The following is a 23,975-nucleotide window of genomic DNA, read 5'->3' as shown; positions in this document are numbered from 1 at the left end:
GGCATGGTGTGTGAAGGAGATTACTTGAAATAACTCCAAACATAAGAAATATTGAACCAAAAATGCTGCCAGATCGCACAGAGACAAATAGCCTCCTTCTCCACAGAGGTCAAGTTGGAACGGAGAATGTGTGCCCATTCACAGAGCCAAATTGAAGATGGCTGCTGCACATTGGGATTTTCCTGTGTGTTTGGCCTTGTTTTCCCTTCCAATTACTGCATGCAGGCACGGCACAACACAAATGCACACAAAGAACATTTCTGGGGGGGGGGGGGAAATGTTACAGACACATCTCTTTCCTCAGTGAATTCCCTTATTTTATAGCAGGAGAGACAACAATGTCCCACAGCTACTCTTGGCTCCGGTTAATGAAACCCATGGAAAACCATCTTGAGCCTCATGCCCAATGCTGTAGTTCACACTCTATCTTACTCCCAGGTCCAATCACTATTATCAGTGAGGGGGGAATACACCCTGTCGGTCACCTCACCTCCAGACTGCACTCTTACACACCGGGGCTGTTGCCAGATCTGGCTCCATGAGATACAGATGGAAATATAAATGTATCTACAGTGGCAGAGGTAAACATAAGACTTGGATGTTTTGTGTGTCTGGATCTTTGTCCCCATATATTATTTTCATGCCATTTGATAACAACAACAAAAGTAACACACTGACATGTTTTCTTGTGTGAAAAGGTCAATAAATAGAAAAATAAATACATCTACCATGCATTTTGGTCATGAAAACATCTGGCACCTGGCAGCACTTTTTAGGAACAGGCATTCAATTTGGAATTGCCTACATAGTTTGATGAGAGAGAAAACGAAATGTGTACTTGCTCAGGGAAAAGGAGATAAATTACTCTGATGTGGAGAGTGGACAATAAAGAAGGTGTAATGCATTTGACAGGTAGTTTTAGCACTTTCTATTCCCTATCAAACACGGCACACCATAAATAACTCATCAATGTATTTAGTGAAATAAAAGTGGCTCTACCCTTTGCATCTGTAAGACATGAGCCTGTATGAGAAGATAACAAAATGTGCATATATAATTGTGTTGTCAGTGTGTTTGATGTACAGTCTCTGAGCAAATCTGTGGTCACGCTCAGACATATTTGTGTTCATCTTTCACATAAGTATTTGTATGTGACACAACATAAAAAGGTCTTGTAAATATTACTTGACATGTCATCTGAATTACACTAAAGATGTGCTGAATAGGTCAGAGATGAATAGACATTCACCGCCTAGGAGAGAGAGGCTTGACAAAGACAGATAGCTGACAAGGATAAAGGCACCTGAGAGATATTTCATTTGATGCCTTATCAGGGCAGCTTTCAGGATACATACTTAGGATGAGTGGGTTGCTATGTTGCCATGGAAATCCATTCTTTTCATTTTTTTTTTTTGGCTGTCACATTTTTTGTGTTCGTGGCGCTCCCTTGTGGTTGTACATGGAACCACTCTAAAGTATTCGCGTATTCGAAATTAAGCTATGTTGCCACTTTGTGGACATTTTTAGTAACAAATATGATTATAAAATATTTTCCAAAATCAACACGTGTCCTGTTAGTGATGGGTAGAGAGAGAGAGAGAGAGAGAGAGAGAGAGAGAGAGAGAGAGAGAGAGAGAGAGATGTCCCAACAATAGGCCTAAAGAAGCAGATCAGATGAAACGCCTACAAATGTAGACTAATTTAATATTTAACATTCAGAAGCCTGTCTGTGGGCATATGCTTATAAGTTAGTGATGTATCATAGTGTTGTCGATATCTAAGCTACATACGATAGATCATATCGTCCAGAGGGTTATGTCCTGAAGAATTTCAGCGCGTTTAGCTCATGTATATAAAAATAAGAAGACTACATTTCCCAAAAATCACTGCGAATCCAAGATGGCAGCCTCCTTGATTGTCACACTGAATTTTTATATGAGTACTTGAAACCTACAAGAAACGCTTCTAATTAATTGACTAAAACTGTCAACGATAAGTATTAGCACGGAATGCTTTTCTGATATCGGGTTCGTGTGACCTCAGACATCACCAAGTAGTTTCATGCTGAGGTTACACAAGGAGAGAGCTGTCAAAGTGTTATAGCTGGGATTAGCTGCCTTGAGTTGTAATTATGGTAGCTAGGTAGCAAACGCTCGAAATATGCAGTTATCTTTATTTAATACTCGTGGGCAGGTTATGCCCTTGATGACACGTTTTCTTGATTTGAAAATATGCACGATTAGAAGACGTACCCAGGATTACAGTGCTATATGCACGCTGGCTAGGCACCGGTGGATGAAAAGTGCAGTGATATGTCTACCAGAACACCTTTCCAAAGGTTACAGTTCTAGTGCCGAAAAGGTATCAACATGTGCCCTACCAATTGAGTTAATGTTTCTATCAATGCAATTGAAATGGCTTGGCAATGTTTTAAGCGTGTCCTCTCCCTTCATAGCGAGGCATTGACATGTCAAACTTCCCTGTCGACAAGATAAGAAATTTCAGTATCATTGCCCACATCGATCACGGGAAGAGCACCTTAGCTGACAGGCTATTGGAGATAACAGGTAAGTGCAGGTTTTTAGATTTCTTGACCCCAAATAACCTCAAATTATTGATAACTGATGGTGTGATTTAAAGAAGCCTACCTACTAATGATTGTGATTCTGCCTGAGAATACTGAGGGTTCTTGACAATGCTGGCCTACACGTATTTGGATTTAAAGCTCTCAGAATAGAGAGCAGGAGACAGTTGCGGCATTTGCTTGAGAATGCATAAATGTGAGCAACAATAATGAAGCTTCAAAAGTTTGTGGATGCACGCATCGGGGAGTAGGTCATATCCGTTAGGTCAACCAAACTGAGAAAAAGAGTGATATTCACGTGATTCCACAAATAATGCCTTTCCCCACAGTTCCAATTTTACTCACTGACTTGAGCTTATTCTTTTTTGTTAGGGGCCATTGTAAAAACGGAGAAGAACAAGCAAGTGCTTGATAAACTACAGGTGGAGCGTGAGAGAGGCATCACAGTCAAGGCCCAAACTGCCTCCTTGTTCTACACGCACCAAGATGAAACATACCTACTCAATCTCATTGACACACCAGTAAGTCCTTGTTTAGACAGAATAGTTACTTTTTTTTTAATTCTGTATTGACTCTGTCATGGCATTCACAACACTGTGCTCTTTGTTAAGGGTCATGTTGACTTCAGCTATGAGGTGTCACGGTCCATTTCTGCTTGCCAAGGAGTTCTTCTTGTTGTTGATGCCAACCAGGTGAGTTATGAATAGGCTATAGATTATAGTGAAGCCTGTAACTAAGTTGTGTGTGTGTGAGTGTGTGTGTGTGTGTGTGTGTGTGTGTGTGTGTGTGTGTGTGTGTATACATAAGTATTTCCTTATCTATTTAAGACCATATGTTGACTATTACTGATGCATCTGAACTTCTAAACAGATATGTAGAATGTGAGAGAATCCTAAATAGGAAATGGCTTGTCAGATTGTCTCAATACTGTGGCATTGTGTTGGGAAAGACATTTTGGAGTCATTAAAGCTGCAGTTGGCAAGATTTTTTTTAAATATTGACTGAAACCGACACTGCTCCGACAGAACAACATAAATCAGCCGGTTTTAGAAAATACACGCACTTCCACCTCCACCTAGAGCCTGTTATTTGTTTTGCAAAAATCCACAGCTCCCGGTTCTTCTGGTCCAATGAGAGCTGGGCTGTGTGAGATTTGACTGTCAATCGCAGTCTGGTGCGCACTGACGAACACAAACTCGACGAGAGGGTGCTCGGTAGTAGTGGGGGAGGGTCATGAGAGTTGTAAACATTCCAAATTTTGGTTAAGTTCCCTCAATCTGTCAGACTTGCCAACTGCAGCTTTAATAACAATCATGGTGAGGGAGTTAAATGTAATGTTAATCCAGGGTTTACTTTGTCACAGCTTTGTTCACTAGCAAGAAGAATAAACTAGATGAACAATATGATATGAGCAGTCATTCATGGATGTCTTTTCAGATACTCTGTGCCTAGATGCAGATTTGTTGTAGCCTGGTTTACACCAGACTTCTTCTCAAATCTCAGTTGAGACTGAGAGTGGATCTGGGAAGTCTTCATTGATTTACAACTTCCAGGGGCGATACCAGCAGTGAAGTTTAACTTAACAACAAATTGTTATTACAAGAAATATTTTTCTTGTAACCAAATGTTTTAAATTAAATTCCACGTTCATGTCTGTTATTGTTAAGAAACCGCGTCCTTCAAGTTGTATTAAATGTTGTGGTTGGTCATTGTTTCATGACTACTGATATTTGCTTTCATGAACCCATAGTATGTTGTCAATTAGGTATTCATGGTAATGTATTGTGTATTTAAAAAAAAAACAAATCTGTTAAATGCTAATAGCATTTAGTGTTCTTAAGTGTTCAGAGTCAAATGAGAATGGATTTTCTGTATTAGGCCTATGAAAAGTGCTGTTAAAACAAGATTTCATGAATTGATTTATTTCTTGCTTCAAGGGGATTCAAGCGCAGACGGTGGCCAACTTCTACCTGGCATTTGAAGCTCAGCTTGCCATCATCCCAGTTATAAACAAGGTACACAGGTGACATTAACCAAATGCCTATCGATTAAGAAGCTGTCATGTAATTGCTGACGTGTGTTTGGGCGCTTTTCTCAGATTGACCTTAAAAACGCTGATCCGGAGAGGGTGGAGAAGCAGATTGAAAAGGTCTTTGACATCCCAAAGGAGGAGTGCATTAGGGTGAGTGCGTTTTGACCAGGCCTTTAAAAGCACATTTGTGTGTCTGCCAACTCGGCTGACTCCTCTTGTCTGGGTTGTTCTGTTGTTGTCGGTAGATCTCTGCCAAGCAGGGCACTAACGTCGAACAAGTTCTCCAAGAGGTTGTGAAAAGGATCCCAGCGTAAGTCATGTTTTTCAGATAATCTCAGTGTAATCATGAAAAGTTGCAAATTCAGTTTCAGTGTGCGTGTACGAGAGTGTGAGTGAGAGAGGTTAGGTTTGTTGTAGTCAAATTCTCACTTGACTAATATATATAATGGATTGAAAATACAACATGTCTTGCCTGTCTTTGCTATCATTATTACATTACATTACATTACATTACATTACATTACATTTGGCTGACACATTTTTAGCCAAAGCGACTTACAACATGGTAAACAGTTTAAGTTTTAGAGCAATTCTCAACAATTTAGGACAATTTAAAAAGCATTAGAGTACAGTAAGAATAAGTGCATCAGTGAGTGCTGTTTTTAACAGTTACTTGTCAGTTTAAGACGGCTGGTGAGTGCTAGGATCAGCAAGACTTGTTGTAAGTGTTGCTATGAGAGGAGATGTTCTCTAAAGAGCTGGGTCTTCAGGAGTTTTTTGAAAATGGAGAGGGATGTCCCTGCCCTTGTAGGAACTGGCAGTGTGTTCCACCAACGAGGAACAACAGATGAGAAAAGTTTGGATTGGCCTGAGCGTACCGGTGGTAGAGCTAGACGTCGTTCGTCTGAGGAGCTCAGGGGTCTGGAGGTAGCGTATGTCTGTATGAGGGCATTCAAGTAGGTGGGAGCAGAACCGGAGACTACTTTGTAGGCAAGCGTTAGAGCCTTGAATTTGATGCGGGCCGCCATAGGTAGCCAGTGTAGCTGGCTTGTTGTTGTAGGCAAGCAAGTCTACAAATTGTGTAGTCTAGTGGTATCCTTGTACCACTAGACAGTGTGCTCCTGTCCCAGATCCCTTCAGGCTATAAGGTTATTGTCTGGGATTCCCCAACAGAGGAAAGCACAGCCCAACATATTTTCAGGCCCGGTGTGAGCTGTAGCAGCTACTAAGAGGTCTAATAACTGTCTGTGTAATTGTGATTGACACACCTTAGTGACTTTCCTAACCCAGACTATAATGTCTGCCAGACCATAATGACTAGAGTGAAAGTGTGTTCTGACAATGCTATGAATTACTCTCAGCTCGGGTTAAGTGGCACTTAAAGCGATGGTTCGGAGTAATTTCACCCTAGGGTCCTTTGCACCATGACCCTGAGCCAAACACCCTCCCAGAACCTGTTTTCCTTTGGTCGAACCCTGGTCGAATAGCGCTGTCAGAAACTAATGAGTTTCTGCAGGCGTAATGGAACCAACTTTTATCTCGTAAATTACCCCACTAATAATGCCCTGAATGGTACGAAACTTCTACAGTATGTTCTTTACTCATAAAACGAGGCATTGAAAAGTTTGTAGGTACACCAGGAGTTTATTTAAATAACACTTGCCTGATGGATGCTACTATCTGCTACTATACCGCTGCGTCGACGTTACTTTCGTGATTTGGGAAAAGCCCGTAAAAGTCCTGACAGGAAGCGATTACATCAAAGTTTTTTGGTATATCCAGTTCTTAATATATTTTTTTCCGAAGTGTTTACAACTTAGTTTTAACTAATAATTGTTGCAAACTGGTACTACGAACAAAATATTAGTGCATTCCTGGATCTACATCCTTATGCATGCTTCCTGCCAGGACTTTTACGGGCTTTTCCCAAATTACGGAAAAAACGCAGCGGTTTAGTAGCAGATAATAGCATCCATCAGGCAAGTGTTATTTAAATAAACTCCTGGTGTACCTACAAACTTTTCAATGCCTCGTTTTATGAGTAAAGAACATACTGTAGAAGTTTCGGGAGATAAAAGTTAGTACCATTACGACTGCAGAAACTCATTAGTTTCTGACAGCGCTACTCGACCAGGTTCGACCAAGGGAAAACAGGTTCTGGGAGGGTGTTTGGCTCGTGGTCATGGTGCAAAGGACCCTAGTGTGAAATTACTCCGAACCATCGCTTTAATTACATATGTATGTTGGAGTCCCACAGTTGCAATTCTGCTGGAATTTCAGCTATTGCGTGTATGTAGAGATTTCAGGCAGGCATGCTTTTAACTTGTGTTATAGCTGCAGGCCCTTACAACCTCAGGGGCGAAAATGTTAGAGCTTGTTTTGAAACTAACACCTCAGGACATCCATAAGCATGCTGACATACTCCTGTTTTTGTCTGTCCCCATGAAAGGCCCACCGCCAAAAAGGAGGATCCTTTCCGAGCCTTGGTGTTTGACTCCACGTTTGACCACTACAGGGGGGTCGTCGCCAACATTGCTCTTTTTGGGGGCCAAGTGTCTAAAGGGGATAAGATTTCGTCTGCCCACTTGGGTAAAACCTACGAAGTGAATGAGCTCGGTGTCCTTAGACCTGATGAGCATCCTACAAAAACACTGTGAGCATTTAATATTAACTGGTCATTTGTTGTTATTCTATTCTCTTTGCCATCACTGCTATCACAAAACTAAGCAGTATACTATGAGTGGGAGTGGGGTTGGTAAAGGATATTGCCACAGATATAATTTGGCCATAGGCACTAGGCCAGATGCCGAGATCAACTGACAGTTCTTATACTGTTATAATGTTGTTGTTCTACTATATTCTGAAATTGTTGTTATAATTTATGACTAAATGGCTGATAGATTACAAAATAAATTGACTATTTTACATTGAGACTAATTGTTAGATAATTTTGTACGCTTAGACGCAAAAAAGACAGGAGCCAGTGATCCAAAAGAACAATACAATTGTATTATCTTTGCAAAGAGAGAGAATGAGACAAAGCAATGGTTCATACCCAAACTCTGACATGTTCTTACAGACAAGCTTCTTTTATATCATACAATCAGGGAGTGACAGTTAAAGCGATGGTTCGGAGTAATTTCACCCTAGGGTCCTTTGCACCATGACCCCGAGCCAAACACCCTCCCAGAACCTTGGTCGAACCCTGGTCGAGTAGCGCTGTCAGAAACTAATGAGTTTCAAAGGATGTAGATCCAGGAATGCACTAATATTTTGTTCGTAGTACCAGTTTGCAACAATTATCTGCCAGGACTTTTACGGGCTTTTCCCAAATCACAGAAGTGACGTCGACGCAGTGGTTTAGTAGCAGATAATAGCATCCATCAGGCAAGTGTTATTTAAATAAACTCCTGGTGTACTTACAAACTTTTCAATGCCTCGTTTTATGAGTAAAGAACATACTGTAGAAGTTACGTACCATTCAGGGCATTATTAGTGGGGTAATTTACGAGATAAAAGTTGGTTCCATTACGCCTGCAGAAACTCATTCGTTTCTGACAGGGCTACTCGACCAGGGTTCGACCAAGGGAAAACAGGTTCTGGGAGGGTGTTTGGCTCGGGGTCATGGTGCAAAGGACCCTAGGGTGAAATTACTCTGAACCATCGCTTTAAAATATGGTCTAAAATATGACATGGCCTGACCCTCAGGTCGGACAAAACATTCCAGGATTGTGACATGAGCTTCTCTCCGTTCCTCTGTGGTTGGTTTTACACTTTCACTCGGGCAACTCGGCATGTCTGGATATTAGACATGTCTAGATATTGGCAAAAAGCGGAACAATAAACAGAACACAAGGTTCATGTTCGCAGACTAAGACACAATAATAAACAGAACATCAGATTTATAACTAAACTTAAGAGTCAAAATGACAGAACAGAAGATTCATATTTGTGGATCAAAACATCAGATACTCAAATATACGATACTCAAAACAGTATCGTAAGGATACAACTGAACTAAAACAGCATCATAAGGATGCATGTGAACTAAACTTGATTAATTAACAAAATACTTATTTATTTTAAGGCAGTGTAGAGCAGTGTTAACACTTAATCAGAACACTTACATGTTTCTTTTAAGTCAGTGATTCTTAATTCACCCTTCGCTAAGCCACACCCGAAAACCGCCACAGGCCAATCGTGGCTTAGCAACCCATCACTAGGCACGGGAGGTCTGACAAGCTTTTCGAGTTTTGCCATGTTAACCTGTGGAGACTGAAGGCCTGTGGGTCATGAAGGGCAGTTATTTGGATGTGTGGTGCCCTAACCGACGTAAAGACACAGTGAAATAACATGTTACACTATAGAAACATGATATAATTAGGAACACATATTGTTTTAACTATAAAAAATGGCATATTGCATGATATTTCCATAACCGCAAGATATACACGCTTCACGATAACGGCAAGAAGTTGTTAACAGTCGTTCACCAAGATGTATAGCCCATCAGCAATCTATTTAAAATAACACCTATTTGAAGTACCATTCATGATATGTTGTCAAATATTGAAGTTGTGGGAAGTACATAGCTTAAATGGTATGTTTATTTTGTCCCCCATGCCTGTTCCATTCATTCTGGCCAGGAGAGTCGAATGAAACAAAACGCACATTCGACTTCTGCTTAAATAACTCATGAACGGTTTTGTTCAGAGATGAAATTCCAACTGTATTTGACAGAGGTCAGATGTAGGTTGCTAGTGACAAAGTATTAGCTTTCAGTGTGGTACGATGTCTTTGTAAATTACATTTCATTGAAAAGTCCCGGTTCTCCCCCTATGTAATAGACGTGCAGGGTGCTAAAGCTTGTCAGGCATAGCAACAGTAACTAAGGAGGGCGGGACTTAGCGAAGGGTGAATTGTCAACATAAGCAGACAGATATATATTGTTATATTTCTCCAACACTAATTAATGTTTCCTCCCTACCTCCCTCCCTCCCCTCCTCTCCCTAGGTATGCGGGTCAGGTAGGATATATTATTGCTGGGATGAAAGAGGTTAAAGAAGCTCAAATTGGAGACACGCTTTATCACCATAAACAACCGGTGGAACCCCTACCAGGATTCAAACCAGCCAAAGCCATGGTATTCGCTGGTATGGACCAACACTTTTATTTAAGACTTTCAGCCAATCAAATATGGTTAGCGTTGACTTCTGACTTTTATTGTTTAGTACATTTTAGCAAGGACTTGAGGTTATGGTGCCCTGAATTTGTAGTGATGTGTCTAAATGTAGTGTGGAAATGAAAGCATGGACATTGGTCAATGCTTATCAGCTAAGCAAATAGCTGTAGAGGACACTATTGAACTATATGCCACTACTGAAGCCAGAGCAAATGTTGCTGTCATGCAGTTAGCGTTTCATTTTTCAAAGCTGTCAAATCAAGGTTCAGGTCAGTCACTTTTGGGCATCTGCAATTGGTGTTACAAAGCCTTTCACCCCTAGCCTGGCCCGCCCACCTAGATCTTCTTTCAGGGAGATCTAGGCTGGAACACAGTTCATAACCATTTCCCTCAGACAAGAAAAATGTCAGGCCAATCAGCGACGAGAGGGGAAGGTGAAACCGAAACTTATTGTGATAAACAGAAGCAGCAACCCCACAACAAAAAATGGAGTTGGAAAAATGCAGACATTTATTTACAGCAAAACATTGTTTCCTGACTGCTGATGCTGTTCATTGTCAGTTTGTAAAATTTAGGCGAAGTAGGATGTAACGTTAGGAATCTCTGATCAATGTGATTGGTAAGGCTAGACCAATGACTTCAAAGTTAGTCCCTGTCTCAATGCAAGTGTTGGAAATTAATCCTAATCATGAGTAACCAGACTCTATTCACTTTGGGGCGAATTCTCCCATGTGCGTAAGGGTGCATGAGTCAAAAAAAGCTCATAAATAAGTGCTTTTTAACCTGAGCAAATTCTCCCCTTCACTTAATATGTCACGCGCTCCTTAGGGCTGTATTAAGTTCGAGTGCCACTACGAGGTGAAACAGTATATTGCTCAATGTCGGCAGTAGGTCTAGTTCTTAATACATGTAGGTTACACAGAACGTTACAAATTAATATTACAGTATCAAATTTGGTGCTTAATATGCTGATACGGTGCTGATTTATGTTTTTTTTTCCCATTACAGTGTCACAAGGTGGCATATTTCTCGACATTACCTTATCCATGAGGCTACATTGTTAGATTGAGAAATCCCTGTTATAATCACCCCCTTTGGAAATTGGAGCTTACCGACCGTGCATCTTCAGTTTTAACTTGACGTGATTTCATAATTCCATGGCCTACTTCATTCAAATCTGTCCATTTCATTCCAACTTGTCCGAATTCCTTCATACATTTGTACAGACGCCTACACTATTGTTGAGCAGCATCGTTTATATTCTCCTGTCTCTGATTGGTTTGTAATGGAGGCTGGTATTGTTATGCCAGTCTCTCTACTGTATTTGAAACTGCAACTGCAGGTCAATCTACAGCTTCGTTAGCATAGATAAATTGATATTATTAGAAGCAGCTGCTATTGAAACTTTCTTTCTCAACAGTGAGTTTTTAAATTATGAATCTACACACCTCAATCATGTCTTGACTCTTTATAAATAAACCTCAGAGCCAATTCTTTGTTAGGCTATGTGATGACAGAAGCGGGAATGGGAGAATGCACGTAACTGAAAAGTGTGTAACTGAAGCGTGTAAATAAAGGGCTTACGTGCAATTTACGCGCAAATGGGAGAATTCGCCCCTTTGTCAATGAGTTTGGATTTTTCCAGGCTATTTCACCCCAACTTATCCTCTAGTAAAAAACTTTGTAAGATCAAGTGAAAAACCAATTGGTATAGAAGTAAGTATGGTTGTACTTGTGCAGGGATGTACCCAATGGACCAGTCTGAGTACATGGCCTTGCGTGGGGCTGTGGAGAAGCTGACCCTCAATGACTCCAGTGTGACGGTGCAAAAAGACAGCAGTCTGGCTTTGGGCGCCGGTTGGAGGTTTGGACACACACATGCACACGCACGCACACTCAAACACACACACACACACACACACGCACCGGCTGGAGGTTTGGACACACACATGCACACGCACGCACACTCAAACACACACACACACGCACCGGCTGGAGGTTTGGGCACACACACACGCACCGGCTGGAGGTTTGGGCACGCATTTCATATGCCAGCAACTCTCAGCTCCGCTCCTGAGAGATTCACTGCAAAACATGCACACGCACACACACACACACACACACACACATGGAAACACACACACACACACACACAAAAAACACACACACACACAAAAAACACACACTATACGCCAAAGGTTTTCCCATCCTCTCCTGCTACACATGACTAAAGTAATTATCATGGCTGCTGTTGATTAGCTGCATATTCCTATTTAGGTTTATCTAGAGGCACAGCAGGTAGAAATGGACATCATACTGTGCAGGGGGCCCCCGAGTAGTTACCAGAGAATCTCCCCTACATGCTATTAGGACTGCGACGGGTGGAGGGCAGTAGAGGACACTGTTTTGCAAATGAAACCAAGGCTGCCCAAAGCCTGTTTATATGTGTGGCCTCAGTAGGACATTCTCTTTCCCCTGTTAGATTGGGCTTTCTGGGCCTGCTGCATATGGAGGTGTTTAACCAACGCTTGGAGCAGGAGTACAACGCCTCGGTCATCGTGACTGCACCCACTGTGCCTTACAAAGCGGTCCTCACCGCGGCCAAGCTCATTAAGGTAAGTCTGGCCATCGGCAACAGTGAGTGGCCACTTCAGGAGCCAGGTGGTGGCATCACAGCTGGTGCGCTATCAGTCTTTAATAACTTCACCATGGGGTGTTACTTACACGCACAGTATGTCACTAGAAAAAGTCCAGAATTTTAACGCATAAAACAAAATACGAAACAAATGTGTATTTTTGATATGATAGAGAAATTAGTGAGTGAATGCATACATCAGTTGTTGTGTGGGTGTTCTTCATCTCCACGGCTACTCGTTCCTACACAAAGTCACCCTAATGACTGGTTCTGTTCTCTCTGTAGGAGCATGGGCAAGAGGAAATCACCATAGTGAATCCTGCCCAGTTCCCCGACAGGTCCATGGTGTCTGAGTACCTGGAACCAATGGTTCTTGGCACCATTATTGCCCCTGACGATTTCACTGGCAAAATTATGACACTGTGCCTGGTAAAGCCTCCCCCTCCTTCTGTCATTTAATGATGCTGTTTTCGAAAAACAAAGTGTGTGTGTGTGGTAGAGAAGTAGAAGTATACTTTGTTGTGTTTATTGGTACTTCTAATACAAGAGTAATATATTTCACATCAACTGCCATTGTATAGGTTATTGTGATTATTTGATTTATTGTTGTCATTATTTTTAAAATCTTGTACTTGTGCTTGTAATTGGGGAACTAACGATTTGATTTCTGATTCCTGTAGAATCGCAGAGCTACTCAAAAGAACATGATCTACATTGATGAGCACAGGGTCATGATGAAGTACATCTTTCCCCTCAACGAGATTGTGGTGGATTTCTACGACAGTCTCAAGTCTATGTCCTCAGGATACGCCAGGTGAGTAAACAGTCAAGACTCTCAGCCTCACCCAATTCCATGCTCTCTGGCTGTTCCCAAACATACCCCTCTGTGTTCATGCAGTTTTGACTACGAGGACGCCGGCTATCAGCCGGCCGATTTAATTAAGATGGACTTCCTCTTAAATGGGAAACCAGTGGAAGAACTCACCACAATTGTGCACAAGTAAGGACATTTAGATTTCCCCCAGTGACTGACCTCATGTCCACAGAGTGATTTTGTAGACGTAATTGACTATTTAAAAAAGAAATGGTATGCTACTGTGCATTCTGTCTAAAGAAAGACAAGAGTGTTTGTATGCAAGTGAGACTGAGATGTTACTCACCCCCACCACTGACACCCCTCTTTCTCCTATGAATTGCCATCCTGTTCTCAGAGACAAGGCATATAGCATGGGCAAGGCCATGTGTGAACGGCTGAAGGACTCCATTCCCAGGCAGATGTTTGAGATTGCTGTCCAGGCGTCCATTGGGAGTAAGGTCATCGCAAGAGAAACGTAAGTCTGGTTCAAGGTGTGGCCAATCGGACAAGTTACGTTACATGAGAACTACAACACCAACTTCTCTTTTATTTATTCTAGGATCAAAGCATACAGGAAGAATGTTTTGGCAAAATGTGTAAGTACTTTCCAAAGCTAACTTTGGATAAATATATAAATGAATAAATGAATGAATTAATTAATAATGCATATGAAGGGTTTGTGTCTGACATGTAATACAATTTTATGTTTCATGTTGTGCTACAGTATGGAGGAGACATCACACGAAAAATGAAACTGCTGAAAAAGCAAGCTGAGGGGAAGAAGAAAATGCGTCGCATTGGGAATGTAGAGGTTCCCAAAGATGCATTTATTAATGTTTTAAAACGGAAGGACAAATAACACGTTAAAGAATGATGTTATCAAGATACACTCTATCGCAGAACCACTGTGCATGATGAAATGGCACTTGGCTGCTGGATTTGGACATCATCATATGCTGATGAACCTACTCCTAGAGGTCAACAACATGCAGAACTGGACACACTGATAGGATCTGGAGTGTATCAGCATAATGCTGTATTTAAATGACAGCTACAAAAGATCCGTTTGGATCCGTTTCATTGAAATCAAAGAACTTTTTATTGCATGCTGATGCTGACAGTACTCTTGAAGTAAAAGAAAAAAACAAAACTAAGTTGGTGAATTCACAACCTTCTTTTCATCTCACCTGTCGCCTTTCAAACTGAGGACAAATATTGTAACATTTCATCCGAAAATAAGCAGACCTGTTTAAAATATTGTGAAAAAAAATGTAAGTAACATCTGATCATTCTGGTTGGAGAAAAAAAGACATACAGTCAGCAATACAGACATACATGGCCAAAGGAATGTCCTATGATCTTAATCAGGTACAGAAATGTAACTTATAATTTTCAAACATACAGTACATTCAGATTAGATGGCCTAAATGAAATGGAACATTAATGGCTGTATATCAAGTTATCAAAATGTGAAAGTTGGACCAAAATAAACACCATAATTTTACAGAACCAGGCACCAATACAAGCTACATGACTGGCCAGCCAACATCACCTTAGACAACTTATCCCTTTTAATAAAAATGGACTCAAGCCAGTATAGCTCTGTGGAATCAAGCCAGGTTGGCTCAAAAACCCTGTCTCAGTCAGTGGCTCTCCCTCATACCTCAGACCTTTAACAAGCGGTATTGGTGACCCTTGGCAAGAGTGAGGTGCTTAAGTCACTTCAAGTTACAGTATAAAAGATAAGGAATGTTTCTAACTACACAAGCAACCGAAAGAAATAAAAGTAACGTAAAGTAAAGTGTCTGACTGTTTGGCCCAACTGGGCCGATACAAATGAAAGCACAGTATAAAGAGAAGAATGTAACATGGATAAAGCTGTATGTAACTACTACCTTCTTGACAGTGTGCTGCTGAATTAGGTATGGGCCCTTCAAAAAACCCAGCAAGGGATGCTGTGGAATACTAGAGTTAGACTATTACTATCTCCTCAGCTCTTTCAGACCAGAGATATAGTGTTTTCCAGGATGTTACAGCAATGACACTACATGCATGACCCAATGAGCACAGCATTACTTACAGTATTTATAAAAGATAATATGCAGTTTGATACAAAGACCAACCACAGCCTCAGCAAAGATCAGTTAGGCGGCGGCCATTCCCGTGTCTTTGCATCAAAGTGCCCCTGTAATAGGTAGATGTTGCATTCAGTTTAGTCACATGACCATTTTACACAACAACGTGGCGCTGGATTAAGTGAGTTCAGTAACTTTTCTGGAATATTGCCCCAAAGTAGGCAACATTAACATTCTCCCACTTCAGTCCTTGTAGTCCTTGATGCTGTGCAAGGGATCTACCAGCTGGTTATGGACGTGCATCAGGCCTGAAAGAGGGCAGAGAAAAGAGTGACTGAGTATTTCTTTTATTTATATAGCGCATTTTCCATGCACAGAATGCAACACAAATAGGACAGGAGAGACGTGTGAGATGATCGGCTCGTGACGAGAGACTAAGGAGGGTCCCTACACCCTAAGGACTGCTCTCCCCTCTCTAATAGCATCCTGCTCTTCGTGCTCATGGACACAGGAATCACAACAGCATGCATATGACTCTCACTAACGACTCAACTAAATCCTTGTGCTCCAAGCATTAGTTTTTTGGCTTAAGATATCAGGTCATGTTTTGTCTAGGACAATTATGGCATTCATGATACTCCACAAAAGCTGTATTCATGAAAGCTGTTGTGTCGGATATATGTCGGGGCAAATTCTAAGCATACATTGAAACAAGAAAGCATGTACAGTATGTCCCCATTAAAAAAAACATGGCAACATACACTATAAGAGACTGAACACAGGTTAAATCTCATCCTGATCTCATGAGAAGTCCTTCATATGGCAGAGTCATCTCTGAGGAAAGAATGTTACCTTTGAAGTACTTCACAGTCTTGACCCTGAGTTCCAGAGTTGCGTCCTCATCACACACAAAGATGGTGTGGGGGTGCTGCTGAAAGGCGGACACCGTCCACATGTGGTTGACCCCCTCCTCGATGGCCTTGTACAAGGCAAAGGCCTTGTGTGCTCCTGTGATGAGGATCATTACCTGAGAGGACACCGGAAAAGAAGGAGGATGTGCCATCACTTCAGACACCAGTCAACAGGCTTAGCTTTGAATCATGTCTCTCTTACAAAACATTTATATTCATGTTTGACACCGATGGTACGGTCATCACTAAAAATGTATGGCTCATCATGTTGGAAACTCTCCAGAACACACATTCGATTCCACTGCCTTCAATTTACTTTTTTAATTTAATTTTGAAACATGGGTAAATTATGTTGTTTCACCTCCCGGGCATCCATCACTGTTCCGACACCGACTGTGAGAGTCATCGTGGGCACCCTGGATAGGTCATTCCCAAAGAACCTGGCATTAGCTACAATAGTGTCCTTTGCGAGGGTTTTCACTCTTGTCCTAGACACCAGGCTAGATCCAGGTTCATTGAAGGCAATGTGTCCATCTGGACCAATACCTAGGGAGAAGAGAGAGCAAACACCAGAGTTGTGTGAATTTAGATGTAATGTTCCTTTATCCAGATCAAAAGTAGAAGAAGGTTTCAAATACAGCTATGTGTACTGTATCTGTTCTTCCCATTCTAAACCCTGCATTTCTATTTGTTTTCTAGACAAAACATCTTGCTACGGAGAAAATAAGAGTTATCAATCATAACAAATTATAGGGAGTAATCTTCCAGCTGTACCTTTACTGATATTAACATTTGATATTTGATATTTCCTGCACGACTTTCTGCTAGGACAGTGTTAGAATGTGTTTTGCGTACCCCCCATAAACAGGTCGATGCCACCAGCCTCTTTAATCTTCACCTCAAAGGCGTCGCACTCTGTCTGGAGGTCAGGGGCGTTCCCGTCAAGGATGTGGGCATTCTGGGGCTCGATGTCGACGTATTTGAAGAAGTTGTTCCACATGTAAGAGTGGTAACTCTCTGGGTGGTCCCTTGGGAGGCCTGGTGATGCAGGTTAATTGTATGTCTTACAACTCGTTTTTTCCCACTAATATACTGGCAGGTAAAGCCTAAGGATGATCTGTGGGAGGATATTCATATTGCTGGGCACTGGGTGGACATCAGCACTGGCACTTAATGTGAAATGGAAAATTCAGATGCAGAGTCAGCATTAATGGCGAGGACATGTAGGACATGAAAACTACTAAATCATGTCCTACTGGTATGAGAAATATGTTGCCAGAAGGGACCATTTCCACGTATCCAATGACCTAGTGCCACCAAAAAAGATAGCATGTACAGATACCTGTGAACTTCACTTTCTTGTGTGGACAAACTAACTTACTGTAATATCATTGTCTCTGTGATTTTCTGATGTGAAACAGGACTTACCAACATATTCGTCCATGTTAAATGTTTTAACATACTTAAAGGAAATATCTCCACTTTTGTGGTATTCAATCAGTTTCTTGTAGCATCCAAGTGGAGTACTCCCTAGAAGTGGGAGAAATATAAAATGATTAGGCTTATATGGAAGGCTATTTGAATTTAAAGATTACATTAAAATGTTACTGCTAGTCAGAGTGCCAATTACATAAAATCAAAGATGTTAACATAAGACATAGCCTACCAGTAGGAAGACCCAAAGTGAAGTATCTGTCTGCTGTTGGTTTGAACTGGATTATTTTGTTCCTGATGTATTTGGCTGCCCACTCGCTGGCCTGGTCATAGTCATCTAGAATCACTAGCCTCATGTTTGCTGGGAGAAACTGCAAGGGAAAGTTTAAAAAGTGTCAAAGCATAGGCTATAAAAAAAAAAGCTTTCACAAGAATCTAATTAAATACTAAAAAAACATCCCTCATGACCGTGACGTTGTTGAAAAACAAATCAACTGCAGTTTTTCCAGTTTTTGAGGAATTTCTTGCTGTAGCCTACATAATGCAGGAATGCAGCATTGCAATAACATTAGCATACTGAATTATTGTAGCTACTTCAGAACAACAGTAGCAGGCTTAGAATAGCTACAGTTTCATTTACACGTAACAGCAACATTGTATTACTGTACCCATACCGAAAATGCATAGGCTATCCTTACATTTGTGTAACTATTATGTTTGATAAACGGACCTCTGTTAAATTACCATCATCGTACGTTGCATGGACTGTCAAAGTATTAAAATAACACATGGGTTGTTACAAGATACTTACGTGGTACAAAATTACAACATCAAAATGTAAGCAAGGAGTGTTTCTGAGACAGTGGAGTGTTTGCTTGAAAGCTGTGCAGTAGTAGACAGTTTAAGTAGGATTGTGATGATACAACAACGTTGATAACTAAACTACTTCACATCCGGAAAGAGTAAAAATAATGTGTCAAAATAAAAGTATTTTTATTGTATTTTCGCGTATTCTCACTTTTATGCTTATTTAATGAGCTTTATAAAAAAAACAAAGTTAACATTTGTCATACACATGGGGATATATATCATATTATACAATTTAATGACAGAAATTAGAACATATAAGAAATTAAAAAATAAATAAGCCAATATTTTGTCATATGCTAGGCTACAGTGCAATCTGCCATTAAGTTATTTATATTATCACTTTATTTGTTTAAATCAAGTGGCCTAATTAGAGACCTATGCTATTAAAGTCCCATACAGCTACATTTTGTATGTCTAACCAGGACTTAGAGAACAGAGGGTTGAGGCTGATTTAATGACATTTAATTTGAAACATAGATCACTATCTTAAGACTTTCATGACGATTATTCACAGTAATTCTGTTTTTTCACAATTTGGTTGATCACATGATTGGTTTCCGGTCATATGTTTTGACGCCAAAAATCGGAAACATCCTAATTTTCATGTATGGTGGCCCACAACAGACAAACGACACGAGCTGCTTATCTGAGCAACAGCACCTCAGAATTAACTGAGATGACTAGCCTACACATCCTGTTGAGTAAGGCCCAGTTGAGGGTTTACTGTAGGCTCATAGATGACCTATATAGGGTAGCCTACCTATCAACCCAAAAAATAGGCATTTAGATGATTCTTAAAAAATGAAAAGGATAAGAATTGCCTAGCCTCACCTTTATTTCCCAATTGTAGTGTAATTTACCTATTATTATTATTATTATTATTATTATTAGGCTATTATCCTATAATTATTACTATTATTTATATTATTATTATTATCTTCGCTCTTTCCTCAGTTAAACTGACCTTGCGAGGAGGACCCTATAGGGCAGACCGTCTGAGGCAGAGAGAACAATGCTGTGAGACGGAGCAGCGGAGAAGGCAGAAGGAGGCAAAGGGAGGGGGTGGGGTAGATCTTCCAGCCAGGGATTAAGCGGTCGAGAGCGGTCCTCGCTCACTGACAGCATCCAGCCCAAACACTCAACCTTACGCACGCCCCGTCCCGAACGGATTCCGGAGAACTAACAGCTTTCGGAACTGTTTCTATTCTTCTTCATCACACGGACCACGACGGTCCACACCCCCTACACTACCCCTTACTGAACCACGAGGTGAGTTAGTTTTACGTTTCTATTCACATTGTCAATGAATGGTAGGCGACAGACCAACGACATACTGCTTGCACCTTGCATGGTATAGCCTACAGAATATTTGGGTCAGGGAGCCGCGCTTGAGCAGCATGTTTTTTCCTTTGATCTTGAGGATGGTTCCGACTGCATTGATGCGTAACCTATCCAGCCTTGTTCTCGTCGATGACATGGCGAGAGAGATCTAAATCGGATTAAGATTAAAGGAGAAAACCACACAAGACTTGACCATTTTTTCCTTTGTTTACCGGCTAATCTAGCATGACTTCATCCTTTGCTTAAATCTCCTGGCAAAATTGCGATGTTTAATTAAGAGGCTAATTTGATCTATTTGTATGATATTATCACAGCCTGTAAAGGGGGAGACATCATGTCTGAAATGACATGAATATTTTGCCATATACGTCTTTAATAACAGCCTATAGGTTACACAGAATATATTTAAATTCTATTATAGGATCAGTTAATGGTAGTTTTACCTGCATTAAGTGCATTTGCCATATTCACACTAACCAAGAAACATAACCGCTGTGCTGGTTAGTGTAGGCTATTTTATTTTTCAGCAGCCGACCATATAGGCCTATATAGCCTAATCTAGTCGATCTGAGCTAACACATGCCACGCAAACCCCATGCTCGAGCCTCCGGGTTAGCTGTTCAGGCAGTGGGCATTGTGCCGTAGTGTGCATGTATCATCATGTATCCTAGCTCTAACCACCGCATATCGCCAGATGGGAAATTAAGAAATAGGCCTAACTGAATTGAAGTTGTGATATTCAAAATCAATCAAGTGATTCATTGAGTGATTAGTAAACCTGCTGATGAATAGGGCTCAGTATCTTTGGAGTGGGCGAGGTCTGATTCAGATCAGACTGCCCTCCACCAAGAAAGGCAGCAGCTAGCATGTCATGTTCTGTAGTTGATCAGTGTGAAATCATATATCTGCTTTGATTGTGGCAGTGTTCACTGTCAAAGAAGAAAATTGTTTTTAGAGGTTACAAAATGGTAACATGTTACATCAACTCTCTCTCTCTCTCTCCCTCTCCCCTTCTCTCTCTCTCTCTCACACACACACACACACACACACACACACACACACACATGTGTACTGCTTATGCATGCATACACACGTTTGTTTGTTTTGGCTGTGTGTGTGTGTGTGTGTGTGCACATCTGTGTGTGTTTATAGGTGTGTGTGTGTTTGTGTGTGTGTGTGTGTGTGTGTGTGTGTGTGCATGTGTGTGTGTGTGTGTGTGTGTGTGTGTGCGTGCGTGCGTGTGCATGTGTGTGTGTGTGTGTGTGTGTGTGTGTGTGTGTGTGCGTGCGTGCGTGTGTATGTTAGCTCTAGGCTCTGTGCAATGACTCAGAGATGAATGAGGAACATGTGATGAAGCTGTTGCTCTGAGCGCTTATTCTGTAGTGAGAGGAGCAGTCAGGCAATACTTGCACATCAGGAATAACTGGCAGCCCCACTGACACTCCTCTCCCACAGCACCGCAGTGCTGGAAGTCAGCGTCTATGATGGTGCTGTCCTCCTGGTCCTGTGGCTACTTGCTATAATCAATTCTATTTCGTTTTAGGCTCATTCAATTACTTGACCAGGAAGTTATCCCACTGTGAATTGGGTCTGTTCATCCATCGTTTCATCTGTTTGGGCCACAGCGAGACTAGATAGTTATCGATCGTGCAGATTTTGTACGTTTTTGCTGATCTGCTCAGGAATAACGTTGTAGCTTATTATCAGAATGTCTGTGTCATCATGAATGAATAGAGCGGAGCCTGTGATAGATTTTTCTGGTTTTGGTCTTCTCCTTTTTTTGCCTTTGTCTGTTGTTTTCTTTCTGTCTGGCAGAGCATGTCTCATTGTCCTCCATAAAACTGCCTCCTCGTTCAAAAAGACAATAAATCTACTTATTGCTGCATTCAGTTGTACAAGTTTGGGGAAGTATCTTGGCTTGGTTTGGGAAAATATGTTACAGGCCTTCCTCATTATGTCAGTGGCCAGAGGTGCCATTAAACTGAGCATTCAATATAATCTCAAAAACTATATAATTGAAACCCAACACTATGGACTTTCGTAGACCCCAGTCTAACATCGCCCCAGGCCATAGGCTACATATGATTTCAGTATCTCAAAACAAATGCAAAACCAGCACAAATGCATTTCATGATACAAATAGGCACAAGCACTGTCTGCATGAAAGCCTGTGGGGAATATTTCACTTCCCTTTATGAGGTACCAGCCTAACAGAGGTGACCCTATGTGGCCCTTTGCGTCAGTGTGTATGGCAGAAAAGAAATGAAATGGACACACCAGATGATTAATCTCTAAGTGGTTGAAAGATTTAAAAGTACACTGGGAACTCGGCGTCGGTAGTCATTGTTGCTGGGAGAATTTAATTGAAAGGCGCGCAGAAGGTTCCATCTGTATTACACTAATGGACTGGACTGACAGGCGGAAAGTGAAAAGAGACTGCAGATTTAATTAGAAGTAAAGAGGAAACGCAAAGTCATAGACATTCAGAAAACAACAACAGCCAGCTGTTGCTTTGGTGGAAGGATAAAGAAATAAAACTGAAATAAATAATAATGATAATAATCCCTGTCGTCAGAGGATTGGATTAGTTTGCTCTGTGCTTTCTGTTATGTAACAATGTTTTTCGTAAAATTGAGTAATAATTTGTATTTGTTGCCTGTGTAAAAGCTTTTTGTAAAGACTGAAGGCTCTCCTGGAGCCTTGCAGTTGAAACAGATGTGGTGCTTTCAAAGTCCAGCACTTGTTCGACCATCGATGACACCAGTGAAGAGAGCGATGCTCACACTAGGCCCTAGGGAAGGCCCCGGTTAAATCAAGTTTGTTTTTGTCCCTCTTTTACGGTCAGAGAATATTCTCATTAAGGCGGCCCTGTGTCATTGAAGTGAAAAGAACACAAATTGTAGCGCTCCGTGTCCCTACAGAGGAGGAGATTCATGATTCTCATGCCAGGCCCTAATCAGAGCCGTTTAAAAGAGGACAAACGTTGTCATTTGGCTGGACTGAATTAAAACCTTTGGACCGCTCCCATGTGAACAGGATCTGTGGATACACGCAGGGTGGGGGAGCGTGGACGTGCCCATGTAGGCTGCCCTGCGTGTCTGCCCCGCGTAGCACCTGAGCTGGTCTCGGGGTAATTGTGTGTGGCCCCTACTGACAGTCCTGTAGACTGTGGCTCCATAGCGCTGGACGACCTGGCCAGCTTTGACACTCAAAGGTTTAATTAGATTTTAGCACAGAGCACTCTGTATGGCTGCCAAAGAGCTTCTACACAGAGAATGTCAGCTCTGATTCCACGCAGACTATCAAGCCCAGGAAAATAAAGAGAGAGTGTGTGAGAGAGTGTTTGTGTGTGTGTTTTATGTGTGTGTGAGGGAAAGAGAGTGTTAGAGAGGGAGAAAGAAAAAGATTAAGTAAACAGACACTTTGCGCAATATGTTTAATTGGAAGTCTGCAGTGAGTTTGTTGTGTGTGTGTGTGTGTGTGTGTGTGTGTGTGTGTGTGTGTGTGTGTCTGCGTGTCTGTGTGTGTCTGTGTGTGTATGTGTGTGTTTGCATGTGTGTGTGTATGCGTGCGGGCATGTGTGCATATTTGTGCGTGCCAACATTGTGAGAGAGAAAAAGAGAATCTAAGTGCGGTTGCTGATTATTCAAAGGGTTTCTGAGGAGATGTCATGAGTGTCTCAGATTATGCACTTGGCATAAATAACATTCCTTCTGTCTTTCATTCGAGGGCTTGCAGATTTAAGACGAAAAAACAACTGTCTCTGCAGCCTGTCCTGGTTCCAGATAATCTTGATAGACTCTTGAGTTTTTCTTTTGTGGCCTTATCTGGTTTCTCTTGTGGCTGACACAACTTGGCCCCGCCATTGATTCACTGCCGTCAGATTTGCACCAAGACAGTTTAGGGAGTTGCACAGAGCTAGATTATCATTGATTCAATTCCGAGCCAGATTAAATCGAGTTCAGTAGACAGATAGTGACAAACCTCTGGACTCAAACAGTTTGAGTGTTAAACAGTGAGCCTGTGTGGTTGGCCAACAGATTTGAAAAAGAACT

At 41.4% G+C, this 23,975-nt stretch overlaps 3 protein-coding genes across 3 annotated transcripts in view; 2 read left to right on the top strand and 1 right to left on the bottom strand.

Annotated features, from left to right (window-relative positions):
* The first annotated feature begins 1,906 nt into the window (after window positions 1-1,906).
* On the top strand, window positions 1,907-14,148 carry guf1 (GTP binding elongation factor GUF1). The gene is made up of 17 exons (XM_076287513.1): window positions 1,907-2,361; window positions 2,456-2,567; window positions 2,957-3,105; window positions 3,196-3,276; window positions 4,522-4,599; window positions 4,683-4,766; window positions 4,862-4,926; window positions 7,066-7,269; window positions 9,630-9,769; window positions 11,539-11,662; window positions 12,281-12,413; window positions 12,719-12,862; window positions 13,114-13,247; window positions 13,332-13,433; window positions 13,645-13,764; window positions 13,849-13,885; window positions 14,014-14,148. Exons 1-17 carry the CDS (start codon window positions 2,161-2,163, stop codon window positions 14,146-14,148), a joined length of 2,043 nt encoding a protein of 680 aa, XP_076143628.1. The 5' UTR covers window positions 1,907-2,160.
* On the bottom strand, window positions 14,061-18,620 carry gnpda2 (glucosamine-6-phosphate deaminase 2). The gene is made up of 7 exons (XM_076287514.1): window positions 18,521-18,620; window positions 17,942-18,080; window positions 17,704-17,805; window positions 17,131-17,313; window positions 16,637-16,821; window positions 16,217-16,391; window positions 14,061-15,672 (listed from the first exon to the last, which is right to left on the bottom strand). The coding sequence occupies exons 2-7, from the start codon at window positions 18,063-18,065 to the stop codon at window positions 15,608-15,610; spliced, it is 834 nt and encodes a 277-aa protein (XP_076143629.1). The 5' UTR covers window positions 18,066-18,080; window positions 18,521-18,620; the 3' UTR covers window positions 14,061-15,607.
* A 929-nt stretch (window positions 18,621-19,549) lies between these two features.
* frmpd1b (FERM and PDZ domain containing 1b) overlaps window positions 19,550-23,975 on the top strand; it is a 28,007-nt gene continuing 23,581 nt past the window's right edge. Inside the window, exon 1 of the mRNA XM_076287512.1 lies at window positions 19,550-19,848. The gene's annotated coding sequence lies outside the window, so the exon portion shown is untranslated. The remainder of the gene's footprint in view (window positions 19,849-23,975) is intronic.

The sequence above is a fragment of the Alosa pseudoharengus genome, unplaced genomic scaffold, assembly GCF_046254945.1.
Source record: "Alosa pseudoharengus isolate Yale_2024_CS ecotype anadromous, Long Island Sound unplaced genomic scaffold, YU_APseudo_1.1 YU_APseudo_1.1_scf_16, whole genome shotgun sequence".
NCBI classification, from domain to species: domain Eukaryota; kingdom Metazoa; phylum Chordata; class Actinopteri; order Clupeiformes; family Clupeidae; genus Alosa; species Alosa pseudoharengus.
The sequence above is the reverse complement of the archived record's forward strand: the minus strand, read 5'-3'. Positions and strand labels throughout refer to the sequence as shown.

Bases quoted from the DNA above. Each gene is read 5' to 3' on its own strand.
- guf1 (XM_076287513.1), top strand. From the start codon at position 2,161: ATGCAGTTATCTTTATTTAATACTCGTGGGCAGGTTATGCCCTTGATG. The intron at 12,414-12,718 runs GTAAGTCTGGCC...TTCTCTCTGTAG, and splicing joins CCGCGGCCAAGCTCATTAAG to GAGCATGGGCAAGAGGAAAT. The intron at 12,863-13,113 runs GTAAAGCCTCCC...TGATTCCTGTAG, and splicing joins AAATTATGACACTGTGCCTG to AATCGCAGAGCTACTCAAAA.
- gnpda2 (XM_076287514.1), bottom strand. From the start codon at position 18,065: ATGAGGCTAGTGATTCTAGATGACTATGACCAGGCCAGCGAGTGGGCA. The intron at 16,392-16,636 runs GTGAAACAACAT...GTGTCCTCTCAG, and splicing joins CAGTGATGGATGCCCGGGAG to GTAATGATCCTCATCACAGG. The intron at 15,673-16,216 runs GTAACATTCTTT...GCCCTCTTTCAG, and splicing joins GACTGTGAAGTACTTCAAAG to GCCTGATGCACGTCCATAAC.